Source organism: Diuraphis noxia, unplaced genomic scaffold (genome assembly GCF_037042655.1).
Source record: "Diuraphis noxia isolate RWA-SAM2 unplaced genomic scaffold, SU_Dnox_SAM2 contig0002, whole genome shotgun sequence".
NCBI classification, from domain to species: domain Eukaryota; kingdom Metazoa; phylum Arthropoda; class Insecta; order Hemiptera; family Aphididae; genus Diuraphis; species Diuraphis noxia.
In genome coordinates, this window is record NW_028301712.1 from 78,064,309 (window position 1) to 78,077,858 (window position 13,550).

General features: G+C 27.6%; 1 protein-coding gene across 1 annotated transcript in view; it reads left to right on the forward strand.

Annotated features, from left to right (window-relative positions):
- w (eye pigment precursor family transporter white) overlaps positions 1-13,550 on the forward strand; it is a 25,888-nt gene continuing 12,338 nt past the window's right edge. The window contains exon 1 of the mRNA XM_089221056.1: positions 1-335. Within this exon, the coding sequence (XP_089077182.1) occupies positions 237-335 (99 nt within the window). The 5' untranslated portion in view covers positions 1-236. The remainder of the gene's footprint in view (positions 336-13,550) is intronic.

Here is a 13,550-nt window from a genome sequence, read left to right on the forward strand (position 1 = left end):
CGATGAACGGTCGATGATCTCTGACATAGCTTGTATTATATCTTGTATTATATTATTATTATTTATATTACATCGGTTCGTACCACGCGGAATGTGGCGCGCTCGACAGACCTAAAAAATGTTTGCTGTATGTGTTATACGATAAAGTAGAATATACACCGAACGTGTCGAAGAACAGAGAGAAAAGAAACCCCATTCCCAATTTGGCGTGCGCTTTTCGACCTTGTGTTTTCGCCATGGGCCACAAAGATGAGAAGAAACCGTTATTGGCCAACAGCAACGCCGACGATTTGCGACCAGAAAAAGAACATAATGTCACCCGGTACCGGAGTCTGGTGAGTACCTGCGAACTACACAGTTTTTAACGGTCCTCGCGACATCGATAAATGATTATCTTTTAAAAAAAGACAATAATTGTGGTTATACGTTCAATAGTGTCTAGATTCTATACGTAGATATTGTCTTCGGTGTATAATTCGACGTCAAATACACTACAACTCTCGACCCTCGTCTATTAGTTATTATGTATTTATTATTATTATTTATAAAGTTTTCCTGGCAAAGTCATCTAAACTTAGATATAATGTACAATATTTTTAGCTATTTATAAAAACGATATTAACATAATATTATGTATAGTAAATAACTCGGTTAACATATTAGTAATATACCGCGTCTATTATAAAACACCAAATCCCGTCGAAAAATGTCGGTAATTTTCCTTTGAGTACAGAACCGTTTCGGAGATTTCAATAAAACGTATAGGGCACATAAACATATTGCAGGAGAGGGGGTTAATATAAGTTAATCATGTCATTGTATGCTATAAAATCGTATCATAAATGTACATTGTACAGTATTTCTGCAGAACGTTCATAAAATTTAATACTCTAATGATCTAATGTATCTATAAATTATAATATATAGGTGGATAGTGAATACTACTTACAGTGCTGACAAATACGTGTTTCTAGTTTGCGGTGGACTCTTTCAGTACAATATTATTGTTATTTTCCTTTTTGAAAAATGTTATGTTTATAATTTATACTTGGATAGTCGGATAGGTTACAGGATACAGGGGTAACTTACTGCTAAATATTGCATACACTTCATTATCGCAATATAGAACTTAATTCGCAGTGTCTCTATATTATCGTTTGAATTTAGTGAGAAAAAAATGAATAATACACGATGAAGACGTAAACCAATATTTAATATTATATTGTAATTATTTTATTTAACGGTTAAACCCAACATAGGTAATACAATTGTACCAATAGGTATATATATATATATAATATTACAAATATATAAAAGAATAAACAAATACATAGTGGTCGCAGCTGTCGAATGATTATAGAACTTAAAATATTCATTTTCTGTGGTCTTATGAGGATTAGGTTAGATTAAGTTATTTCAATTAAATATGAAATTGGTTCAATATTCTTTAATAATATACATTATATAGGTACTACCTAGGTATAACGTTATGTTAAATATAATATTTAGCCGGCATAAATAACTTGATAAGAAATTAAACTAATGTTTAGATTTATCACATAACATAGTATATGCATTACAATTTATATGGTGCAATATTCCTAGTCCTAGTTCAATAAATATATTTTTCAATTATCCAAAATGTATTTCAAATAGAAATTTAACTTTTTGGTATAGGTAACTGTGTAAATATTAATTATGTACAAGCACATGATATGTGTGTAGCAAAACAAGTTCTTAGGTCTGGGGGAAAATATATTTTTTAAATTTAACGATAGATATTTTCATACACTTAACAATGTTGAAAAAAAAATCGAGAAATTGAAATAGATCTAATAACATCTACCATAGAGATATAAGTAAATACTCAAATTTACCATACTTCATTTATGAAATTTAAAAAAAGAGTATTTGTACGTTCTATACTTCAGATTATAAACTATATAAAGTTTACTTTTGCTTAATTTAGATGATAAGTATTCTTTTGAATCGAATTTAAATGACCTAATTATAATCATATTGTTATATTATTCATGTTCCATGCTATATGATGTTTTAAATTTTACCTAAGAGCGGCTAATCATTCAGTTTGGAAAAGAGAAGGGGTTATCTTATCCATTAACAATGATACAGAAGAATCTAATTATAGGGTCGAATATAGGAAAAAGTCATGATTGATAAATTATGATTAATTAAGTATATTACCATTTTTATATCAGTGGTAGTAAATCATTTTATTTAATTCAAGTAAGCATACACGTAAATTGCATTACCATTTGCCTCCGCAGACCGTATTTGTACGTTATTATTACATCAAAAGAAAATATTTTGCTAAAAAGCTATAATTCAAAATTTGATCTTATCAAAACATACACTGGTCGACCAAATTCAGAACCATTAACCATAATCAATAATATGTGTAGGTGCTTCTAAACTGCAGGAACCACTGTACTCAGCAAGACTTGATATAATTTACTTTGATGTTATTTAATTCCCGTTTAAATGTCAGTTAAAACACTTAAAACTGCACTTGCTGACATTCCTTCAATTGATTTTCACATAATTTAATATTATATTCAATTTGCTATTGCCGAATATATAGATAGTTTTTCTTACACTAGCATAAATTTCTAAGGCAATCAAAAAATTACTTTTTCTAAGCGTTGTTTGCAATCGATTGATAATTGTTTAATAATCTCTTTGGAACCTTTGGAACCTTATAGTGCTGAACAAGACAACATTGTTAGGCGGTAGTAATTATGTTTTTGTTTGTTTATCTATAGTTTTTTTCAGTTTCGTAGTAGAAATATGATTGTTAAGTCTCTTTAAATATATTATGATTACTATTATATAATATTATTACAGTAGTTTCTTGTTTTGCCTAAAGGTTAATAAATAATAATCGAAATTAATAATTTTTTTAAAATCTCATAATATTGTATTAGCCTAACTTAACCTTACGTCGATGCATTTATTCTTAAATTAAAAATGCGTAATGAAGTGACTAATTTACAAATGACGTGTTAAGCAATGCATTTAGTCTATCCGTTATACGAGTAATTATAATATATTATAATGAATGCAATAATATAAGTTACGACTTAAATATGCTCGTAAACAGTCTACTTACTTTTATCGTCCTATACTAATAAATAATCGAGTAAATAATATACAATATTAATAGCGCGAACGTTGTATACCTTATATTATTATAATAATTATGTGTTATAATATTATATGATACTATATAGGCATGGTCTATAAATGGATATGATAATTTTGTTGTCGTTTCTAGTTCCTGAATGTGTTGATTAAATATAATATAATTAACACACTTTTCAGTTTTCACAACTAAACAGATAATTTCACCGTTATTATAGCTCAATAGGTACCTATTGCAATAGCGTACATGATTATAATATGTTAAATGTATGATTTATCGTAATATAAACAAAAACAAATAAAAGTACTACTAAATGCAAATATCGAATATGCAATATAATTTTAACTCATACACATAACTCATATACTTTAAAAATGAATTGTTCAGTTGTCGATTCTTGCAGGCTGCAGAGTGAGCGATGGATTTTGTAGGATTGAAGTGAAATATATTAGCTAATATCCATGTACCATATTCTAAGCAAATCAATGTTATTATTCGATGTGATTATTTTTGTGGTTTTGTAACTCTTTTTATCGTAGGTTCCAATTTTCAAGTTCAAAAGAAGTTTTTGGTATCTAATCATATCTAGTCATGGTGATTGTTTGAAAGAGGTCCCCCACTCCCGTCCACAGTAAAAAATGCTTAGTTTTTTTTTCAAAATAATCAGGAATCATAAAAAATAAAATACGAAAACACTTGAATGTTAACGCAAAACTAGTTTTCGACAAAATTGACTTTTGTTTTTTTGTTGCAATTCAAAATTTAGAAAATTGTTCACTTCATTTTTATACTTGCAGCATTTTCTAGACATGGCAACATCTAATACGATATTATTCATATGCAAATAAGTTATTGTACATTTGTTCATACAGCAATTACAAATGTATTGTATAAAAATTTGAATCTCAAAATCTCAGGATTTATCAAAATCATGAAAATTTACCGGTTTTTTATTCAAAAATTAATACACTTAAATTTTTATAGCTCAACCTTGAGCATTCAATACAGTTTCATCATAAGTTATTGTCGTTAATGATTTATTGATATAGAAATCTTAAATTATCTTAGTAACTCGACTATATTTTGTAAACATTCAGTTTGTTTTTACGAAATTCGATATTTTTAACAACAAAATAATTAAAATCGTTATTTTTCAGACATTATAAAGGATGTGAACTTATCTTTTTTACATGTATTAATATCACAAAATGATTAAATTTTCAAAAAATTTATATTAGTTTTTAGCAACGTACCACAAGCAATTCACACCGTTTTACGATACATCAGTATTTCGCTCATAATAATTAATAAATGTTATTGAAAAAATTAGAACAAATGGTATTAACCGCATAACGCATGTATAAAGAAATAAATCACTAATATCAATATAAATAGGAATTTAATATTTAAATAGCATTTCATTGAATACTGTCTACGCTCAGAATCGTTTTTCAATGTATACAATGAAATTAATTATCATATCATTTTATTATAATATTTTTATTATTATTATAATTATAATTATTATTATTCATGAATAGCATCAGCAACTATGGTTATTAGCTTACAACGATATAAATATCAGTTAAATAACAATAAATACATATAATTTACTATATTGCGTTATACATATAAATATGTTTGAGAAATTAAATACTTCTATGGCTGATGTCGTCAATGGGGTGCAGAGCTTCGAAGAGGCTATCAGGAATTCCAAGACTACTTCTGGTTTCCACGTAGTTTCGACAGTGGACAATGAGGTGTTAATTCAAATTTAATATATTCATAACAGTCTACAGTGGTATATTCAATGACGAGGTACTCTCGACACATATTCTACAGTACTTTCCGATTGTTTTGAATTTAAAACCGACCAATGTGAACTGAGCTCGGTGTTTATTATTTAAAAATTGCTAATTTATTTAAATCAAAAGGTTTTTTATTTTCTAATTTCTGGAAGCCTATTTTATGTTTTCTAATATTATCGATATCAGACGCACCGCCACTTGGACAAGCGCAACGCACATCCAACTCCACGATTAGGGATAATATATTATTTATTCTTTAATCGTGTCGAAAACTTGAATTATGAGTATGATGACTGTATATGTGGGCGGAGACTTGCGTCAGATGAATGATAATTTCTGAATTTCACATTCACATTATTATTAAATAAATATGTATATTCATATTCTTTCATGTTTTTACTCTTTTCAATCTTATACATATATTATGATAATGATATGCTTAAATCGCTCGAAGAAAATGCGTGCATAGTAATCTAATACGAAGTCGACCGAGTTATGAGTTCCCATCATTTGACATTTCTGATCCAATGACAATCGATACTTTTTAAATATAGCCAAAAGCTTGATGGACATTATTTCCCTTTTGTGGTTGCGATCGTTCAAGCAAACCATTTTTATATTGAGATACAGCGTGTATTGGTTTACAAGGACCCGTAATGCTTTGCTACGGTTTCAACGATCACGTAATTTCTCATTTTTATTTATCGATCGACAAATATAGTGTGTGTTTGTATTAAAAGTGCGCAAAACTATGAACGTTATCGTTGCAGTTTTATACGCAAAGTGGGAATGTTAAAAAAATAATAATAATTTATGAGTTAATTTTGTTAAGCCATTGTTAATAGTTGTAACTTAATAGTTTTACAATGTGTGTGTGTGAGAGAGAGATACTTTGTAGTCTTATAGATTTACAATAGAAACAATGCTTCAAACTTATCATCGCGAGTGGTTTCTAATGGACATTGAATGTATCGATATTACTATAAGAGACAACACAAATTTCAATTTTTATACATAAATACATTTTCAAAATATAGAAACTAATTTTAAGCTATCTAACGACTTTTGAACTTTTTTCGCTGGATCAAAAATTTGAACAATGAATACAAAGCCCTATATTATAAATTATTCTTATATTAATTTTAAAAAGTCAAATTCGTGACACAGGAGTGATTTAAAATATTTAAAATATTATTCTGGTGATACCTATGCATGGTTAATATAGTATTAGATAAATAATACAAAATCATCTTATTTTATTCTTTTATTCTCACAGATCGACTATTATTCGAGTGTATCATAATAACTGATTAAATTGTTGTTGATTATACAAATTATGTTATATGTTGAGCGTTCAACTCGATAAAAAAAACCCGTTGGATCTTCCTTGCATCCATTTATTGGTTAGGAACTTGTTTGGTAAACGACTAAAGAATCTATTTCTATACGGACGTTGCTTTTTATTTTTCTTGCCACTCCAGCAGTGATGTACGCAGAATGGGACTTATGGGTTGAAGCCTTATTAACCTTATTATATATTATTATTTGTTTTTATATTTATCCATAATTTAATATGGTATCTTAAATCGTGTGTTTACCTAACTATTACAACCATAATCTATAATATATATATATATGACAAAGAAAGTATCTACTTTATTTTTCAAACCTTATCTTGAAACAACTTAGTGATTTTTATTTTCAAGCCCCTCCCCATAGAAAAATCTTGAGTTCACCACTGTACCCTCTAGAGTGTTAAAATATAATAATATAAAATAGAATAGGTAATAGAATAATTATTTATCGAGTTGATGCACTAAAGCATCAATAATTTGGAATTTTTTTCATTAGTGAACTTTGCGAAATCATCAAGTACTTAGTAATGAACCAGAAGTTGTTATTTAAATGGAATCTTCTTTTCTTTTTACTATAGTAATATATAATCTGTATCATTAATACAATAAGATATGTGCAAAGAGTACATTCACAGGAAAATAATTTGATAAAAGTAGCCACCTTGATGACACTTTCTATGGTTACTTAATAATTATTTTTTTTTTATCATTACAATAGACGAAATCTAAGCACTTATTTCACATGACGCAGACGTTTCTATAAAAATATAACTTATAAATTCGGTCGGTAAATTGTTGAAATCTTCAATAACATGGAAGACGACGGAACATATCCGAATATACGTTATTGTATAGCCGGAAAGTTAACGCAGGAAAAAATCGATATTAAATTATGATGTAATATTGCATTAGATTAAATTATTTCCTCTAGTTATCATCAGGCAATTATAAACTAAATTTATAGGTTTTACTTGTCTTCATCTACAGCGAAAAATGTCTGAATTATCTATTTACAAGTAATAATCTACAGTAACTACAGTACCTTAAAAGTTTGAATTTAACCACAAAAGTATTATTCATCTAAAGCCCTGGATTACACCACCTAGCTATACAAATTACAAATCTGAAATCTAACAATAATATCCAATAATAGACGTGAACCGTATCGTCGTCTGACCTATGAAAATAGAAAAATGTATGTGCTTAACTTAATTGTATCAATTTAATTAAATTTAATATATAGACATTATATATATTTATAATATGGATATTTTTTCTACCTATAAACAAAAGCGATTAATATTTCTAATATTCTTTAATACTTCTTTTGGTCCGGAAAATTAATAAATTGTTGTGCGGAAAAACATAACATAAAACAATAAAAATAACAATGCCCTGTGCTACTTTACATATATACAATATACATGTAACATATATGCCTATAAAGATACGAATTTCTCACTTTAATTAATTCTTCATTAGGTACCTATACTGTAATATACTAATATTTATGTATAATACATTTATCCATTTATATTCACAAATTCACAATACTACTATTACACATCGCATTCATACAAACTATTTCCAAAAATTGTGCAAATATTTATTTGTTACAAACAATTAAATTTGACTATTGAGTTTTTGAAATACAGAATACTGCAACGTTCAACTAAAATTAAAAATCAAGCTGATTTAATCACCTTGAAGTTCTTAAATCTTAATCCTATAATATTGATAACTGATAACTGGTTAATTACATTTTACAATAGTGTATACACATGTAGGAAAACCACGTGTGAAAAGATCAATAATTGTTTGATTACACAACCAACTGCAAGAATTCGTATATAAGTATACTCATACCTATAAGTCAATATATCTTTGACAAAAAAAAACAATCCATAGTCATATTTTATGACTTTCTTCACATGGTTGGATGAATACTACTCTAGACACAGAAAGACACGTTGTAATTAAAACAACCCTCGACAATTTCACCCAATAATTATATTTATATTTTCTAGACGAAGTAAATTTTTTTTTGAAATGCTTCAATTTTTTTAGTTTTTTTTTCTATACATACTGATAACAATATATACCTACGAGTAAGTTCGGTAAAAAGCTTAAAACTATTATACATACTTCTTCAAAAGTTGTTGATACTGGAATTAGAGTTTAGAGTATGACCAAATTTTAAAATACACATAACTCGCCTTAAATTTAAAACATAAAAAACCTATGTTACCCAATAGATAGTATTCTTACTTCTAAATTAGGTAACAGGTAAAACGTACAATTTGTTAAAATTGTTAAAATTAATAATTTTTTGCAAGACACCTTGTACGAGTATACCAATAATATTAGAAATCAAACGCTTTAACATTTTCTTATCTTTGAAGCGTCTTACTTAATTTTTAATCGGTATCAAAATCGGGTTTATTCAAATATTACGTACGTAATACATTATTTTAAGGTACAAATATACAATCATGAATAGTTTCTATGAAAATTCTAACGACTACATACAGTACCTATGTCCTATACACAATAAACGAGACAATAAAGTAAAGCATTTAAAAACGACTGCACATTTTAAACAAATATTTGAAAAAAGTATATTTTCCAAAATAAGTAGCTACAATACAATATAATAAAAACATACATTACACATTTTTACAGAACTATACATTCGTCTTTAATATTATTTGTAAGTACAGATCAATTAAATCTAACTTTAATAACTGATAATTGTTATTAAAAATAAACACACGTGAATTTTAAAAAAATCGTGAGTTAAGAATTTATACGTGTGCGTGTTACTGGCAGTTAACGAACATTTTCATAATATAAACCTTAACTTGTTCTACAAATGAATAAACATCTTTCAGTGCCTATGTAATACACTTTAATCACGAAAATTTCATACTCGAAGCTTGTGCCATAATATAAAATATTATATATTGTATCATTATATGCATTTTATAATATCTATGTATATAGGATTATAGGTAAATATATATACATTATAATATAGTACTGTAGTTGAAACTGGAAATAAATTCTTCCTCAAACCGGTTTTAGATGTACGTATGTTGTGCAAGATTTTTTTCACAGCCTTTATTTTTAATGCGATAATATTGTGTTAAACAATCTACCGCAATGTAAAATGTGAATATTCATATCGCAATAATATTTTACCGTTTAAATATTTCTATTCACAGAATAAAAAGAACGAAGTTTTCACGATACCTAGACAGTATAGACACCTATAAAACAATTTTTTTAACGATAATTAATAAAAATAATATTATATTATGGTATAAATTATAAATAATTTTACTAGGTAGTTTTATAATAATTAATAATTTTACAAACCTATACTAACCTTGGTCTGATAGCAATACCCATAAATAGTTACCTTCTAAATTATTATTATTACGGTGCATTAATCCATTAAAATTTTTTTCTAAATATTTAGATTTGATTACTTAATGGGAGCAGCAAATTTAAATATCAGAATTAAAAAAGCCGTTTTTGTTTTGTTCATATTCATTTAAAAATGTTAAGTAACATATTTTATTCAGTTGAATTAGGTTTTTTCGGCAGTCGTTTAAAATTCGTTTTATTAATATGGAAAAAAAAATATGATGTAAATTTCACTGTTAAAAAATTATTTACGTACTCAGGGCCCAGGAGTGTGGTAATTATGAGACGGATTTAGGGGATAGACCACCAAAGTATTTTTAATATTAATGTATACATACCTATTTAGTTATTAATTGAAACTTGTAGGAATTCCACATCAGTGATGTACTGACATCACGACAAAATATATTTAAATAGGATTTCCTTAATATTGAAAATAGATATGCGCACGGTAAGAAAATGAACACCCCCACCACCTGCAACATGTACAAATTCCAAATTACGTCACTATACTACGTAATAACTAATTTACAGAATATTATGTTCATGGGCACCTGTGAATACCCCTCTTTCCTACCCTCTTAGATTTTTCTCAGCAATTTTCACTGCTTAAAGTTATAGCTCAATGGTATTAATAATAGAACATTGTTACTATTTACGATATAAATCGTATCCAAATCAATATTAAATGCACAAATATTTTCTTTATTATAAAACTATGCAAAAACTAGGCAATATAGATTGTATGTATATTAGTTCATCGTGTTAGAATCCTTAAAGTTTTTATTTTTAAGCTCTAATTAGTATTACGGTTTTTAGCAAAGATTTTATAATAACCAATAAGTACTATTAATATTAAACTTATATAACTATGAACTAATATCATTAATATTATCAATGTAAATGTAAACATTTAATTGTAATTGTAAATGTAGGTATTTTTAATAGTACCTGATGCGCTGAAACATTTTTAAATAACAATAATTAAAAAAACAAGGATGTTAAGTATTGTTGAAAATTAATATATGTGTTATGTAATGAAACTATTCTCCGTTTTACAAGTGCGTATAACATCACAAATTTATGATCAGTAGATCACTTTTGAGGTAAACTAGTTTAAAAATTTAAGTGAATCAATCTATGAAACTAGATGGTAAGAAAATTATCAGGTTAACATGTGGATTTTTACGATAAAACAGTTTTTAAATGAACTGTATAATCTTTTTAATTTTCAATATATTATACACGCAAAACTTGCAAAGAAATTGAGTTATCATTGTTAACGCCCTTATGCTAACACAGATATTATGACCATCAAATTTCATAATAGGTAGATTCAATCTAATTTTTAAGTTAACGAAGCTAAACGTGATCTGCTGAATGTAAATGCGCCATGTTACGCACTTGTGAGACGAAGACAATAAATACCGTGTAGCGTCCTTTTAAAAATAGTCAAACGAGTCGAATGAATTTCAGTACAGTAATATGATTGCTAATAGATGAAAAATGTGTTGCTACCATAATAACTCCAACCCCAGCACCGCATCCCCCTTAAAAATTCTTGCAGACACCCTTATTGATTGTATTTTAATAAATTTATCATATAATTATTCACTATAAATGCCTATCGCAAATTTAATTTCTATTGTGAAAGGTGAAACGACATAAAAGATATAAATTGATTTTCACTTATCACGAAGGAAGATATTTGAAATATAACCTGATTGCTTGAATATAGTTCCTGGTAACATAACATATAGGTTTGTAATTAAAAATATATTTTTTTTAAAGTCAATACCTATACTAATCGTTACTAATGAACATTTTAAAATATCTATACAATGTATAATATATTATAATTTATAATATACACAATATTATATGTGACCACAGACCACTGACCGAAATGTAAACATTAATCTGAATGTGATTATAAATATCTTTCCAAAGACGAATCATCAGGTTCATTTAACGGTTGCGTTATGGTAATTATTTTCAGTGTTTGTTAACCGATCCGATGTTGCATAACTTCGTATGCGTTTATATATAATTATAATTATAGATACTTTAAGGTTATCATCATTACATGACGTGTATGTACCGAATTAACATGTACATCTTAATCACATCAAAACCATTAAAATCTAAAAGCAATTTAATAAAATATTAAAAATTTGGTTTATAATGATGATTATTATAATATACCTATTATAATTATTTTTCTTATACCACTTCCTTAATAATATGAACAATAACGTATGGTCCAAAATTCCAAATAATTGTCCAATCTCCGATAGCCGTCGACCGATATAATACTACATGAATTGAGGTCTGTGGACAAATTAATGTTAAATATTAATTAATAGACTAAAATCTAAGTCGAACGTTTGTCGAAAGGCTTTAAGAGGACGCCACGCAGAATTTGTTGTTTCCATCTTAGAAACGTACAACATGTAAAATTTTGTTCACCATAATATATTTTACACTGTAATTTTTAAAATTGTATAAATTGAATTGAATTTATCTCTTATAAAATTTAAAGGCAAAAATGTTACCTAGAGCATCTCAGAGGATTGTGTTGATGTTATTATTTTGAAGTAAGTTATGACTATTTTTAAACTGTTTTTGTTTTTTATACATTTTAAAACAATCATAGCTCTCTTAAAAATAATAACACCAATAAAATCCACCAAAGTTATATTCTTGCCTTTAAATCTTATAAGAGGTAAATTCACTCTAATTTTAGTAGGTATTATTATAGAGTAAAACGAACTATTGTTTGCTTAAAATTTTCCAAGTTATACGTTTGTAAGATGGAGAAAACGAAATCCCGTGTGGCCAGGGCCATATTTACGAACGTACAAAATAGACTTTTGTTCTGGGCCCAAGTGGTCAAGAGGCCCACCGGTGACTAACACTGACTATGTAATATTACACATGAGCCAATTTATATATTACATATGTATATGTATATGGTCCAATGGTCCAATCGCTTATTTTTTCCTGGACCACATATTTGGTGAATCAGGCTCTGCGTGTGGCGTCCTCTTAAGAAATATATTGGAGTGTATTGATACGCATATTCGGTACCTCGTAGTTCAATTAAGTGTTTTAATAAACGTTCAAAAAAATTTAACGTGCGCCGTGCGGTATACCAGCGATTCGTATCGACACGTAACGAATTTTCTTTTTAAATTCTTTCTTGAATATCAATTATATGTTGAACATATTAAGACAGTTGAAAAATAAATGCGTGTATTTAATAATCATCAAGTATTATTATAATGAACGAGAATTATTCAAAAAGTAATGCCCGTTAGCAATTTTGACTACAGAAAAATCGTTAAATCGTTGGTAGCAATAAAGTTGGTATTCGGTATATCATAATATAAATACTAAGTACCTAAATGTACATACGTGTAAGTGTGCTTCAGGAGTGGCTCGGGACTATGAAATTACTAATTAGTCACAATTATTATTGTATATAGGTAACCACTACACACAGCCACAAAGTTAGTACCTATATAGTATATGGTATATCATATTGTGATATAAGTACTAAATAACTATGTGTATAAGTTAGTGTATTTCGGGACTTTAGTATAAGTCCTGAGAGATATACCAGAGAATTAATCGATAATACTCGATTCGATTCCACGCTATATATGGAGATATTATTTAGGTAGGTAACGCCGGCAACGGTGTTTAGTTGCGGACAAGGTAATTAAAAACCATGCGAGTCGTGGTGACATGGAAATTGCTTGGATTACTAATTAGAGTACTCAAATTTATTAT